Source organism: Staurois parvus, unplaced genomic scaffold (genome assembly GCF_062004578.1).
Source record: "Staurois parvus isolate SC_StPar_1 unplaced genomic scaffold, SC_StPar_1.0 ptg000634l, whole genome shotgun sequence".
Taxonomy (NCBI): Eukaryota; Metazoa; Chordata; class Amphibia; order Anura; family Ranidae; genus Staurois; species Staurois parvus.
The window spans coordinates 6,654,221-6,669,664 of record NW_028318430.1 but is presented as its reverse complement, the minus strand read 5'-3'; the positions used below and the strand labels follow the sequence as shown (position 1 = coordinate 6,669,664).

The 15,444-nt window shown below is 41.2% G+C and overlaps 2 protein-coding genes across 5 annotated transcripts in view; one reads left to right on the top strand and one right to left on the bottom strand.

The window, feature by feature from the left end:
* Nucleotides 1-15,444, top strand: part of LOC149449248 (serine/threonine-protein phosphatase 2A regulatory subunit B'' subunit beta-like) — a 107,886-nt gene that overhangs the window by 49,839 nt on the left and 42,603 nt on the right. For all 4 annotated transcript variants that reach the window (XM_089693534.1, XM_089693531.1, XM_089693535.1 and 1 more), the window contains 4 exons: nt 3,135-3,320; nt 9,800-9,903; nt 10,735-10,837; nt 11,128-11,202. In XM_089693534.1, coding sequence (XP_089549660.1) covers nt 3,135-3,320; nt 9,800-9,903; nt 10,735-10,837; nt 11,128-11,202 — 468 coding nt within the window. The remainder of the gene's footprint in view (nt 1-3,134; nt 3,321-9,799; nt 9,904-10,734; nt 10,838-11,127; nt 11,203-15,444) is intronic.
* Nucleotides 10,692-15,444, bottom strand: part of LOC149449247 (cohesin subunit SA-2-like) — a 168,892-nt gene continuing 164,139 nt past the window's right edge. The window contains exon 32 of the mRNA XM_089693529.1: nt 10,692-10,800. Within this exon, the coding sequence (XP_089549655.1) occupies nt 10,791-10,800 (10 nt within the window). The 3' untranslated portion in view covers nt 10,692-10,790. The remainder of the gene's footprint in view (nt 10,801-15,444) is intronic.

Here is a 15,444-nt window from a genome sequence, read left to right as displayed (position 1 = left end):
TTTAACACGTGTGTTTCAGATTTATATTTAAGCGGTTCTAAAGCCTAAATTAGGTAATTAGCATTAAGACAAAAAATTTTAGGTAACACTGCAGTATCACCAGCAAACACCCCCAACAAACCTTCCCCCCCCCCCCCCCCCCCATACCTTCCTGAGTCCTCACTTGATTCAGCGCTGTGCCCGTCTGTAGTGGCTTTGTCTTCTTGTCCTGCTTTCACAGGCTTTGCTGAGGCAGCAAGGGGTGGGTCCAAGCCAGTAAAATTAGAAAAATAAGGGGCTTATAAGTAACACGTATTGCTAAACGTACGTATTACACCAATTGTCACTATATCTGCAGCACTTTATTTCTTTGACCGGTAATGACGTCTGTTTTTAAGTGATTTCAGGTCAGTTTTGATGTATTATCTCATACTGAGGTGATGGTGAACTGAGGTATTTACCTTATATGTCCACATGTGTATTGTGTAATAAAGCATCATTTTTGAATTACTTTGAGTATCGCATTCTGTCCATAATGTAATTGCTTTTTTGTGAATCTCTTTTCACATTTCTTTTTTCTGTGTGGGTCCAAGCCGCCCTGTCTGTCGCAGGCAGCACGGCTCGGGATCGAGCCCACATGAGTGCCCTTATTATAGTAAGCCAGGAACGATGCCAGGGTACCCAAAATGAGACTAAGATAAATCATTTCAGAGCTTTTTACTCCTTTTTAATGTAACCTAAAAACTGTACAACTCAATTAAAAAACAAACTGAAATCTTTTAGGGGGGGGAAGTAAACATAAAAAACTAAAATGATGTGGTTGCATAAGTGTGCACACCCCTCTTTATAACTGGGGATGTAGCTGTGTTCAGAATTAAGCCATCACATTCAATATCATGTTAAATAGGAGTACACACCTGCCATCATTCAGTGCCTCTGATTAACCACAAATAAAGTTCAGCTGTTCTAGTAGGTCTTTCCTGACATCTTAAAGTAAAAGCCATGGTCCGCAGAGAGCTTCCAAAGCATCAGAGGGCTCTCATTGTTAAAAGGAATCAGTCGGGAGGAGGGTACAAAAGAATTTCCAAGGCATTAGATATACCATGGAACACCGTGAAGACCGTCATAATCAAGTGGAGAAAACGTGATCCAACCGTGACATTACCAAGACCTGGATGTCCCTCCAAAATTGATGCAAAGACGAGAAGAAAGCTGGTCTGGGAGGCTGCCAAGAGGCCTACAGCAACATTAAAGGAGCTGCAGGAATATCTGGCAAATACTGGCTGTGTGCTACATGTGACAACAATCTCCCATATTCTTCATATGTCTGGGCTATGGGGTAGAGAGGCAAGAGTGAAGCCTTTTCTTATGAAGAAAAACATCCAAGCCTGGCTAAATTTTGTAAAAACACATTTGAAGTCTTCCAAAAGCATATGTGGGTAAATGTGTTCTAATCTGATGAAACCAAGGTTGAACGTTTTGGCCATAATTCCAAAAGATATGTTTGCTGTAAAAACAACACTGCACATCACCAAAAGAACATCATACCAACAGTGAAGCATGGTGGGGTGTTTTTCTTCAGCTGGAAGTTCCAGATACCAGTCAATATTGGCAGAAAACCTTCAGGCTTTTGCTAGAAAGCTGAACATGAAAAGGAACTTAATCTTTCAGCATGACAACGACCCAGGGCATACATCCAAATCAACAAAGGAATGGCTTCACCAGAAGATTAACATTTTGGAATGGCCCAGCCAGAGCCCAGACCTGAATCCGATCGAAAATCTGTGTGGTGATCTGAAGAGGGCTTTGCACAGGAGATGTCCTCACAATCTGACAGATTTGGAGTGTTTTTGCAAGAGTTGGCAAATATTGCAAAGTCAAGATGTGCCATGCTGATGGATTCATACCCAAAAAGACTGAGTGCTGGAATAAAATCAAAAGGTGCTTCAACAAAGTATTTAGTTTTTATGGGTGTGGACACTTATGCAACCATGTTATTTTAGTTTTTTTTATTTAGTTTTACTTCCCTCCACCTAAAATATTTCAGTTTGTTGTTCAACTGAGATGTATAGTTTATAAGTTACATTAAAGCATTAAAGGTGGAAAAAGTTCTGAAATGATTTTTCTTTTTTTTTTTTTTTCTTTTTTTTTTTTTATATCATAGACACCTGACAGGTTAACAGGGGTGTGTAGACTTTTTATATCCACTGTATGTTGTTTAAAAAAGACTACAGTTCGTTTTAAGGTTTTGCCGACCAAATGATTTGTAATGCTCTTAGACCAATCTTAAAGTGCTTTTAAAAGCATTCTATGCATGAAGGTAAAAACACTGTGTGCAGGAGCCCCCCCATACTTACCTGAATCCCATTGCGATGTAGCGATGTGCATGAGTGCCTCGACTCTCCCAGTTATCTCCCTCCTCACTGGCTGAGACAGTAGCAAGAGCCATTGTTGCTTGTTCTGGGAGCACTTGGCAGAAGGTAGGGACCAGGAGCGCTGGCAGGGGTCCTGAGAAGAGGAGGGTTGGAACTGCTATGTGTAAAACCACTGCACAGATCAAGTAAGTATAACATGTTTGCATACAACCCAGCCAAACAGCACTGCCAGATGCCTGGTCAAGGACCCTTCCCTGCCTGTTAACCAATGAAGGAGCAGCAGTACATTTATAAGGTCATCCTTGGACTCTCTCATGCTGAAAATATGATAGTTGTGTTTTTTTTATATCAGTCTGCAGTTCAAACAGCTAGATATACAGCTGAAATAAATGTTACTGGTTTTCCCTGACAAATTATTTATAATGCTTTTACAGTAGCCCTCATTTATGGTGCAATAACTTCATTCCAAACGGATTATCTGTTCCAGCAAGTGTTGATTCTCTGTAGGAATAATGGGGTGGCTAACGCTTCTTGGGAAGAACTTTTTTAAGCACAGAACAGAGCTACTGTAAAGAGCTGCTTTTCCATATGTGCCCAAAAATGTGATGACCGGATCTGTTTAACTTAGGTCTGTGTTTTTTAACTTGTTAATTGTACAGTAATAGTAATGCAGATGTTGGTGCTCGTTTTAAGATGAACATGCTTTATCTATATATTAGTGTGCCAGCAGCTTTGCAAAATCAAGACCAAAAGGTAATTAATCTATTTATCTTGTTTTAGGTACCGCCAAGTAGGGAAGAGCCAAGAACACCTGTCTTGAGCCAGAACATTCCAAAATTTTACTTTCCTAAAGGATGTCCAAAAGGGAATGTCAATATAGATGCCATAATTTTGAAAATTGAGAAAACATTTTCAGCTTTTCCGAATGAGAGGGCAACCCTTGAAGACATGGGAAAAGTAGCTAAGGTATTTTCCATATACAGTTGCAAGAAAAAGTATGTGAACCCCTTGGGATTACGTGGAGTTTTGCATGAATTGGGCATAAAATGTGCTCTGAACATCATCTAAGTCACAACAATAGAAGAACACAGTCTGCTGAACATAATACTACACAAACATTAGATGTTGCCATGGTTTAATTGCACATAACATGTAAACATTCACAGTGCAGGGAGGAAAAAGTATGTGAGGCCCTAGCTTAATGACTTCTCCCAGAGCTAATTGGAGCCAGGAGTGAGCTAACATTGACTCCAATCAGTGTGATGATATTGGATGTGTTGCTGACAGCTGTCCTGCCCTTAAACACACACCTGTTTTGGGTTTACTGGTTTCAAGAAGCACGGTCTGATGTGAACCATGCCTCGCAGAAAAGAACTCTCGGAAGACCTACGATCAAGAATTGTTGACTTGCATGAAGCTGGAAAGGGTTACAAAAGTATCTCCAAAAGCCTTGATGTTCATGTGTCCACGGTAAGACAGACTGTCTACAAATGGAGAAAGTTTAGCACTGTTGCTACTCTCCCTAGGCCTGGTCGTCCTGTAAAAATGACTGCAAGAGCCCAGCGCAGAATGCTGCATGAGGTAAAGAAGAATCCCAGAGTGTCAGCTAAAGACCTACAGAAATCTCTGGCACATGCTAACATTTTTGTTGACACCTCTACGATAAGGAAAACATTAAACAAGAATGGAGTACATGGGAGGACACCACGGAGGAAGCCATTGCTGTCCAAAAAGAATATTGCAGCACGTTTGAAGTTTGCAAAAGAGCACCTGGATGTTCCACAGCACTACTGGCAAAATATACTGTGGACAGATGAAACCAAGATTGAGTTGTTTGGGAAGAACACACAACACTATGTGTGGAGGAAAAAAGGCACAGCACACCAACATCAAAACCTCATCCCCACTGTAAAACATGGCGGAGGGAGCATCATGATTTGGGGCTACTTTGCTGCCTCAGGGCCTGGATGGATTGTTGTCATTGATGGGAAAATGAATTCCAGAGTTTATGAAGACATTTTGCAGGAAAACGTACAACCATCTGTCCGCTAACTGAAGCTCTGCGGAGGATGGGTGATGCAACAGGACAATGACCCAAAGCATACAAGTAATTCAACAAAACAATGGCTGCAACAGCACAGAATACGCCTTCTGGAGTGGCCCAGTCAAAGTCCTGATCTCAACCCGATTGGTGTGAATCGCTCTCTTAAGGTCATGCCACAGCATTTCAGACATCCTAAGAATATTGCTACACTGAAACAGTTTTGTGAAGAGGAGTGGTCCAAAATTACTCCAGATCGTTGTGCAGGTCTGATCTGCAACTACAGGAAACGTTTGAGGTTATTGCTGCCAAAGGAGGGTCAACCAGTTATTAAGTCCAAAGGTTCACATACTTTTTCCTCCCTGCACTGTGAATGTTTACATGTTATGTGCAATTAAACCATGGCAACATCTAATGTTTGTGTAGTATTATGTTCAGCAGACTGTGTTCTTCTGTTGTTGTGACTTAGATGACGTTCAGAGCACATTTTATGCCCAAATCATGCAAAACTCCACGTAATCCCAAGGGGTTCACATACTTTTTCTTGCAACTGTACTTCAGAGTTTTAAATGCAAGGTTCTGAATTGTGCCTTTGTCTTGTGGAAAACACTACACTATATTCTCACATTTGCTGTTTTTCTTGCTTTTTTTAATGTTCAACTATTAAGGAAAAAACTTTTATATTATCAAGCCACTCTTTGGAGATCTCAAACATGTGCTTGGTTTGTGCAAGCCGACCAAAGGCTGCATGACCTAGAGGCATTTTGCCAAGACCAATGGCCAGCTATTCCACCTGCAAGGATTTGGGGCTTCATAGACGTATATTACAAACGACTGTGCGCTCTCATTGATGCTAAAGGGGACAATACACATTAAGGGTATACAGACTTTTGAACAGGGGTCACTTAGTTGTGCTTGTTGCCATGTTTTGTTTTATGATTGTGCCATTTTGTTATGATTGAGGCTCAGTTCACACTACCTCAACTTGGTATCAAACTTGTGCAACCCTAAGTGGCATGACGTGCAATCCCATGTTAGTCAATGAGAGCTGTCTTAATTAGCACTACTGAAGTCGCTCCAACTTTAGAAAAGGTTCCTGTCCTACTTCAATCCGGCTTGTGCCCATAGACTTTAATGGAAGTCCCCTCCAAATCGGGTCCTCATCTATATTGATGTGATTTGGATCAGACATTAAAAATGCGCTGTGGTCCCCTTCAGCCACACCTGACCCCTATCTGAGCTTGCAGCCTAAAAGTTCAGGAAAGGGGGGATGAAGTAGCGCCCCCCCCCCCCCCCTTTTTTTTTTTTTTTTTTTGAACACTCCAGAAAATACCAGGCCACAGGCCCTCAACATGGGGGGGGGGGGGGGGGGGAGTGCGCCCCCCCATGAACAAGGACCTCTTACCCAGAACTCTTGCCAATAGTTATGGGGGTGCGGGGAGTGACTTATCGGGATCTGGAAACCCCCAGATCACGCCCCCTTTCTGTTAATGAGTATGGGTACATAGTAATTACAATTCATTCACAAAAAAAGGTCAAAACTCGTGTTTTTACTAAGTTCTTTTTATTAAAAGAAACTAAAAAAAAAACTGTCCCCCAAAATAGATCCAACGTCAATCGTGATGAGCGCGACCAATCCGAAGGAAAAATAAGACCACCTATCCCGCATTCTGACAGTTCTTAAATAAGCTAAGCTGACGTCACCGGGTTACCCCGCTCCTTGTGACGTAATCGACTAGGGGCATGCTGGGTTAATGACATCATGAGAGGCTGGGTCATCTGGTGATGTCATCGGGCAGCCCCGCCCCTTAGTTATTTAGGAACAGTCAGACAGCGAGGGCATTGGGTGTGGAGTTCTTCTTCCACCTTCCTCTTCCTGCTTCCTCTTCCTCTTTCTTCTCCGTACGTTTTTTTTTTGTTTGTTTTTATTTTAAAAGGGGGCTTCCCCCACCCGCAGACCCCCACAAACACCTTTTAAGGGTTGTGGGGAAGAGGCCCTTGTCCTCATCAACCCCCCCACAATGTTGAGAGACCTTGTATTTTTCAGCAGGGGGCCTTTTCCTGACCTGTCGGGTGCATGCTCGGATAAAGGTCCAGTATGGATTATGAGGGCAACCCCATGCAATTATTTTTAATTTTTGGTGTGGGGTTCCCCATTAAAATCTGTAACAGAACCACTGGCTGTTCATATATTTTCATATCTTAAAATCAAGTGGATCCAGAAGAAGCTCATTCCTGGGTGTCGATCCACACATTATAAGCATGCCCTATTGTACATTTTGGTGCTGTAATTATAAATGATCGCAAAAACCTTTCATATTGATTTTTAACATGGAAACAATAAAAAGATAAAAAAATGTTTTCACTGTTGTGTCATATTATGGCACTTAAAAATCCCCACAGTGCCGTGGCCCCTATTGGGATACAATGGTAACTTTGTTCCTTTATATTCCTCAAATATTCTCTGTTTGACCTGGAAAGGGCAGTAATCCATCACTCTGGAAGTCCGCTATCTCAGCAGTGCAGTACAATGTGCCATGATAGTGAATACTGGCCTGCTCTGTCTCCCTCCCTGCGCATAGCAGTACTACACAGCCTGTTGACTTTTACTGAAGAGGCAGTTTAATAAAAAGAAACCTCTTCCAAAGAAAATATGTCACTGTGGATTCATTCTAAAATGCTAGCTTCTTGCCTATCCCCAATTTCAACAATTGTGAGCTGGAACATGCATGCAGAAAAACAAATCAGGACTTCTGGTTTGCATAGTTATTGTAAGTAACTCTGTAAGCATTCAATCCAGAGGGTCGGGTATATGTGACAGCCAGGCACTAGTGTTTTTCAAAGGGAGAGGCAAGCAGCTGCAGGATAGGTATTTCAACAAACCTTTTCTTAAAATGGAATGATAGACTCAACACTGGTAGCATGCATTATGGTTTGTATGTTGGTGTATTTGAAAGAGTTCCGCTGAAAAACAAATGGAAGGAACGTACTTTGCTTTTGTCATCGTCTTGTACTTTGTTTAATAGTTCTGCAGGCCATGCCAGAATTCCCTAGTGGGACATATTGCCAAGATAGTGTGGAAGATAAATACAGCTCATGTGATTAATAGGAGGATTTCTCAGCACCCATACAGGCCTGCCTTCTATCCTGGAATTGTATTGCAAATGTCAATTCCACAATTCTATGTATGGGCATTTGGTAATGGCTTATTTTGGCCTCAAGGCCAGCCAGCTGTTTTTCCCTATGTTCTGTCTTGAGTTTGAATAATTTGTATTCTATTATATTTATGTTAAAGTGATATTAAAAGGTTTTTTTTTAAATGACAAACATTTTATTCTTACCTGCTCTGTGCAATGGTTTTGCACAGAGCAGCCCCGATCCTTTAACCCCACTGGTGGTCCTGGCTCCTCTCCCCAGCTGAATGCCCCCAATAGCAAGCCTTCTGCCTTTAGAACCACTGTAAATAACAGAAACAAGTGTAATTTGCTAAGGTTGATGAATATTCATCATAAATGTCTTTATTTCATAATTTTCTCCCCCTTTGGGGGTATTCCAACCATGATGGGCGAAGCCTGGACCCTATACAGGAACCAGTATTGTGGATAGGCAAGACAATTTTATATCTAAGAGACCTGCAAAGTCTAAATAGACATTTCCCATTTGTGAGCAAATAAAATGGGCAATTTTTGAAAATTGAGTTTCTCCTGAAAAGGTTTTCACTGTTCTGAAAATCATTGCAGAGCTATATCTAGCAGTCCACTACAGAGTGGACTGTTCCAGTAGTAGATTTCACGGTCTCAATCTTAAACGGCCACCTTACTGTTCCTATAGAAGATGTTCCTATATTCAACAATTCTGCAGACAGGAAATTTTAGGAGTTTTTTAAAAGCTCTTTACCCTTATAGGTCCAGCCCTGCAGCCAGCTATTGCTGCAAATTCTGTCAAACCGCAGCTAATTGGACTAGAGCAATGAATCCTCAACAGGATCCTGTCTTTTCAGGTCTGAACTCTGGAAGAACATTTACAAATACCGCCTTCTGCTTTCCTTTTCTGTTTGGAAGTCCTAGAACATGTCATGACACAAACTCCTTTCTGTCCATGTGCACAGAATCTTATGGCTGAAAGCCTGGTCAGCTGAAGCAGCCTGTAAAGGAAGCCTCACTTGTATGCCCTTTGAAGCAGGATATCACTTTGGTAAGGCACTTGAGAAACTCCGAAAAGATGCCCCTGGTGGAAAGGTTCTTCTCCCTCAATGCAAGGCTTCAAAATTCCCCTCTACAGTAGCTTCTGTTGCCTTTAAAATGCAGAGCTCCACATCACTCTCCTCAGGCTTCATCTTCAAAGCCAAATTTCAGCCCTTTTCGACACAAGATTTGGAACACTAAACCTCCCAAATCTGCCACAAAGCCCTCTCCACAATGAAGGGGCGACCTCACTCCCTAGAGTGAGGGGACATCTGTTACTGTTTTTACTTCTGGGTCATAGACATTTTAGACCAATGAGTTTCAAAATTGTGCAGAATAAGAGTTGCAAACTCTACCCCCTCATCATTTTTCTTCTCTCAGACCAACCAAAAAAAAAATCCGACCAAGGACATTCAGATTTACAAACTTCCCTGAACCATCTCTTGTCCCAAGTTGTTCCGGTTCCACTGGAAGACAGGTTCAAATAATTCTATGCAATGTTCACAGTACCAAAACCCACAAGTTTCACAAGTTTTGCATGGAATCTATAAGGTCAGTTATTGCTTCTTTGAGACAAGGTGGCTACTTGACATTAGTAAACATTGAAGATGCCTACTTCCATATTCCTATTTACCCACCTCATTAGCACTTTCTGCTTTTCACAGTAGGGGACCAGCACTTCCAATAGTGTTACACTGCCATTTGGCCAATCCTCTGAACCCTTAGTATTCAGACAAGTGCTTGCACCCCTTCTAGTCCTTAAGAACTCAGGGCAACACGTTTACTGGGTACCCTATAAATCCAATAGAAGAAAATGGCCAACATGGCAAATGTTGATCCAGATGGGAATTTTTTCTTTAAGTCCCATATCAGTAAAACAAATACACCCAACATTTCAGGGGCACTGCACCCAATTATCAAGGTGACAAGAAATGCTGTACACGGGTACAGAGCTACTCTGTTTGGAAATGGGATTTCTGCTCTGCACTGAGCTAAATAAGTAACTACAGAGGAAGATTGTTTTAAAGCACAGCTGAAGATACTGAGGGGAAGAAAGCTGCATGAAATTTTATTAGCAACAGGAATTTTCTCTCAATACATGAAACCCATATTGGCATTTTTCAGAGGTTAATGGGACAAGTCTAAATGTAATATGGTTAGTAAATATACAGTAATGCTTTATAATAGACAGACTTTTTTATTCTTTGTTTTTGTTTTAGGCTTGCGACTGTCCACTTTACTGGAAAGCTCCATTATTTTATGGAGCTGGTGGTGAGAGGACTGGATATGTGTCTGTGCACAAGTTTGTGGCTATGTGGAGAAAGTAAGTGCTATTTATTGGTCATCTTTATTCAAAAATCAATGCAAAGAGCTGACTCATTTCATCAAATCAGAATTCCTTTTACTAAAAGTGTTGCTCCATGAAGTTGGGAGAGAGAACATCAAAAAACACAGCACACAAGTCTGAGTGTCCACAAAGGTCCCATTGTAATTACTATGTCATTACATTTGAAGGCTGTCTCATCCCTTTATCACACTGTGAGATCACCTTAAACGCATACCACTATTTTAGAAGTTTTTGACATAGAGATCACATAGAACAAAGCATATTACTTGGTTAGACTCGGTGAATAGTATCCAGCCTGCCAGAGTCCAGTACTGCATCATATTAAGGGCAGACATGTTGGCCAGACTTGGTACAGAGTGACTGCATGCAGGCCACATGTGACAGCGACACACCCCTGTTGGGGGTACTGCATAATATATTATTTGAGTTTCATAACCATTTTCATCTACATTGACCTATAAAAGTCAACTCCACCCAAAACAATACTAGTTTTGTATGGGAACAATTAGGTCGACACCGGTTTCCTTTTTATTGCCAAGACAGAGATATGATTTCCTAACAATAGTTTTGTGTTTGCGCACACTTCCACAAAGCCATTATGATGAAGTGTTGCAACTGTGCACCTCAGTTGCAGCCTGTGTGATTTTTACATTTTAGAGAATCTTTTCTTGGGTGCAAAGCACTAAAATTAAATAAAACAAACAAACCCCACAAAAGTTAACATTGGGAAAATAAAGCACAATCCTGAAGAAACTGGTTAAGTGTATCTTGTGTCCCTTATGATGTTTTTTTTACTGTATTCTTTAGAGTCTTGCACACTTGCCACGATGATGCTGCAAAGTTTATTCAGCTTCTTGCCAAGCCTAGCTGCAGCTATTTGGAACAAGAAGACTTTATTACATTTTTACAAGTAAGTTTTGAATTTCCTAGTTATGTATGCTGTGGATTTCAGCTCCTATTACCAGATTTTCGTTTACTGTATAGTACCAGTGTGATGATCCTGTATCCTTGTAAATTTCCTAAGCCATAAAACAATAAAATTTCGCTCTATTTAAAGACGTACAAATAAAATTCAAAGCGAGCGAATATTATTGTGGAATATGTTATAGCTAATCTAAATGCATAGTTATACAGTATTTAAAGAATTATTTACTATTTGTCTTCAGACTGTTAATGTTATATTGCTTTTCTATGGTACAGGATGTGGTGAACACTCACCCACATTTAACTTTTTTGCGAGAGGCCTCTGAATTTCATTCCCGCTACATAACCACAGTAAGTAACAATTTCCTCTCTTCTAAACTTGTTCTACTTGCTTATTTCCTGATATATGTTATTAAAGTAGACCTAAACTCAAAGTGAAGATATGCCATCTCACAGGGAACATCTAAACTGACTCTAAGCATTCCACTGAGAATGTTGGTTTTTACCTTGAATTTCTGAAAATAGCAGTGCATTTCTAGCTATATATCTGCAGTTTGAGATCTAAAAGTACTGCGGCCCCTGACTGCTATTCCCAAATTTGTATGGATAGACATTTGAGTTTTTTTTCAAGATATTGGGCAGATTTCAGTACTGTGCCCTGAGGTTAGTCGCTGTAATTCACCCACAATCGTCGTCTTTTTTTTTTTTTTCCCTTCACAGCTTAAGCTGCTGTGTGTGAGTAGGGAGGAGATACAAAGTAACTAGGCAGAAACCTGCATTGTGAGCACCATTCATACTAATGATCATGTGATGGACAACCACTTTGAGTGGTTTCTGAACAACCTGTCAAGTTATCCATCTGTGAGACCCCTTCTGTAGATCATAGTGCTATTCAGCGCATGGAGCACAGAAAAAAAAAGTTTGCATTAGGGTCATTTCAAAACTGTTTAAATTAAAAAGATGACACTGACTTAGTAAATAGCTATATCTTAATCATACTGGACACAGGTAGTATATTCATACACCATGGATTATAAGCATGTACCTTCAGATGATTGGACACAGGCAAAGCTTTGAAGAATACGCTCAATTATTCTACCCTACTGTGTGAGTCCTAAATTTTGTACTAGTGTCTGAAGGCGATGGACCTCCTTCATGGAGAAACTCGCCCTTCGCTTAACTAGTTTTTAATATTTTTCTTAGAAGCAATGTATTTGGATTAGAACAACCTCAGTTAAAACCTGGGACCCGGGCGCAGACGCCACACTGTGGGGTACAGCCTGTAATCTTGCTTCAGGTACTGGGTCCTGGGTAGGCTCTCACCTTAGCACTCTGCAATGCATTGAGTTAGCCACAGGGTGCTAAACAGGTCTAGGACTGTGGTCCAGTCTCCCCTCTCGTCATGTGCCTTTCAGGACAAAGAACTACAAAACCCAGCAAAACATTCCCTGTTCATGAACAGACAAATTTCCTCACGCATATGTGTTTCCAGGGAAGACATCTGTGAGGAACTTGACCAGTTTATCATAGGTGACAGGTGGGGAAGGTCCCAAAACCACCTTCTTCAGGAATCCCTAGCTCTTCAAAACACAGAGCATCTGTTCTGTATGTTTAGCCCAAGACTTGGCCAACCAAAGCCACCAAGTCTTCTGCAAAGCCCTCTTCAAAATTAAGGGGCGCCCTCATGCCCCAATCAGTTTCAAAGGGTACAAATACTCTAAAACCTCAACACTTTCTTCTTTTAGATCAGTCAAAAACTGCCCAGACAGATATGCTCTGAACTACCTCTTGTCCCAGGGAGTCATAGTACCCCCACAAGACAGGTTCAGAGAATTATATTCAAACTTGTTCACAGTACCAAGGCCCAACAGGTATATTCATCATATACTGGATTTAAATCTCTCAACACATTCCTTCAAATTCTAAAATGTTGAATGGAATCCCTAAGGTCAACAATTGCCTCTTTGGGATTAAGGGAATACATGGCATCTGTGGGAATACATGGCCAAGATGCCCATCTACAAAGTCCCATTCACCCACCTCATCAATACTTTCTGCACTTTGCATTGTCAGACAACCACTGCACAGAGTGTTCACAAAGGTCCTAGGACTCAGGTCATCTAACGCAGGGAATCTAAGTCACAAACTGTCTATATGGCCTTCGTAAAGATTAGTCTCCCTTGTAGCTATCAGAAAATGTGTGCAAGACCATTCAGATGCTCCAGGCCTTCAGGTGGGTGATCAATTTCAACAAATCTGCTCATCTGCCTTCCCCTCACTTGGGTTGGGAAACACTGGGGACCAGACCAAAGTATTCCAAGAGACATCCCACATTGAGGTTAATGGTAGCCTCCTAGCAGTGCTATTCACCCAATTTCATTCTAGAACTCCAACAAACTATCTTGTCTGTCTGGAACAAGTAGGCTTCTCCTATCCATATATAACTATGATCATAATATGATCAATCTAAACCCATATGTAACACCAAATGTGTGCTATGCTATGTACGGTCCCAAAAAGTTGCAGTTTTGACGCGTTCCGGTGCATTTTTTATGCGGTCCAGTTCATTTTTTTTCCCCTCCTTTTTCTGCTTTTTAAATAGGGACATGTGCATTTTTGATGCATTTTACCACTTTCCAGCACAGTTTTGTGCAGGAAAAGTGCAGCAGTGCTTTCTAGGGGTGTTGGATGCGGGGAAAAAAGCACACTGAAATGCATGTAGTGTGGACTGGCCCTTAATAAAATCAAATTGTGAAAAGTCCATGTGAGTCCATAAACCCTCCTATGCAACACTTCATAAATTGTGCAAATGACATTTGTGACTTTCCCACCTTGGCAGTTGGACCGTAAGATTATAAGACCCCGGTCACATCAAAGCCGATTTCACTGTAAGTCACACAATTTCAAAATTGGGTGACCTGCCGATTTTCATTGCGATTTGCAAGACATCTGACACAGATGTCCATGCAAATAAAAACAAAAGTAGTGCATGCACTACTTTAGAAATTGGTGTGGCTCCGACCAAGTCAGAACCACACCAATATGACCACTCTAATAGTGGACAATAGGGTGCGACTTGGCATACGATTTTCAAGTCGCATGACATGCAAATCGCATGCCAAATTGCACCCAATGTGACCAGGGGGGGGTAAAGGGTCTCAAAGGCAGATTCCCTTTTAAATCAACTGTGATTAGCTGCTGCTAGTGTCAGGTTCCACTGCACAGTTCATATACTCTCACTGAAGTAATGTTAACACTCACTATGATGTGCTAATAATTTTTTTTTTTTTAAATTCACACTATATGCGGTGACGGAATTTTACCACATGGTAAACAGTCTCACCGCAGGGACTCACTGGAAACAATAGTTTCCTATGTGTGCCATTCACACTGTAATGCAGCCTAGCTGAATTGCACTGCTATGTCGGGCAGCTCAGCGCATTGCGCTGCACAAGATTGCAGTGAATGACGTGTATGTTTTGTACACTTCAAATAAAGCTCACAGAAAACAAAAAAAAGGGGGGGACCTGTGCGGTGGGCTAAATCACACACAACACTGCTCCTAGTCAGCTGGCAACGCAGAGAGGCTGGAGTGCTGAATCAGTCCAGCTGCTCTGCGATTTTCACTGATAAGCAGTGTGAATTCCCAGGAAAGCAGTATTATTTAGATGATTAATCACCAACATACGCATATACAGCTATTATACTGCACGGTGCAAAATTTGGTGCAGCTCTGCATTGAAACCAATCAGGTTCCAGGTTTTATTGTTAAAGCTTAATTGAACGAGCTGAAGTTAGATGTGATTGGCTACCATGCACAGCTGCACCAGAATATGAGTGCACCAGTTTTAGTAAATCTCCCCCTAATGTGTGCTATACAGTATGCAAGGTTGCAGAAATTGTTGAGTCCTAAGAAGTCCTAATAAAATCAAATCATGAAAATTTCATATGCATCCACAAACCCTCCTGTGCAATACTTATAAATTGTACAAATAACAAATTTAAAATTCCTTACCTTGGCGGTTGGGCCTTAAAATGATTCAAATTTTTTGAGAGAAATAAAACATTCCCCTCTGGGTGGTCTGTGTACATTGCGAGGATTTTACCAAACTTTGTTGCAGATGCCTACCTTTTTTGTTGTAAAAAAAAAACTAGCATATTTTGCCACCTCCGCACTCAAATTTCTGTCCATATATCACCATATCTATATGGGCTCATTGTCTTGTTTTCTGGACCATTGTACGATGGATAGAAGATCCATTGTGCAATGGTCCAATCTCACATGGTACATTTTAACTGAAATGTTCTCCTGCACTTCTACACACTAATTCCACCAGACTGGTTGATTGTTTTTTTGGGTGTTTTTGGTGGTTGTGACGGTGCTGGTTGTTTCATGGGCATTTTGTCACCAAGCATCAGGAGCAAATTGTATAGGTGGGCAGCCAGTCTTCCGCTGATGCAGCTTCTGACCGTAAGGTTCTCGCAGAGGCTCGTTGAGTCTTTTGATCCTTGTTACTGGGCCTGTTGGCAGTCCTGTGTTTGCCTCATTGCTGCCCACCGTTTACTATTCATTGCTTGGGCATGTGTTGTACT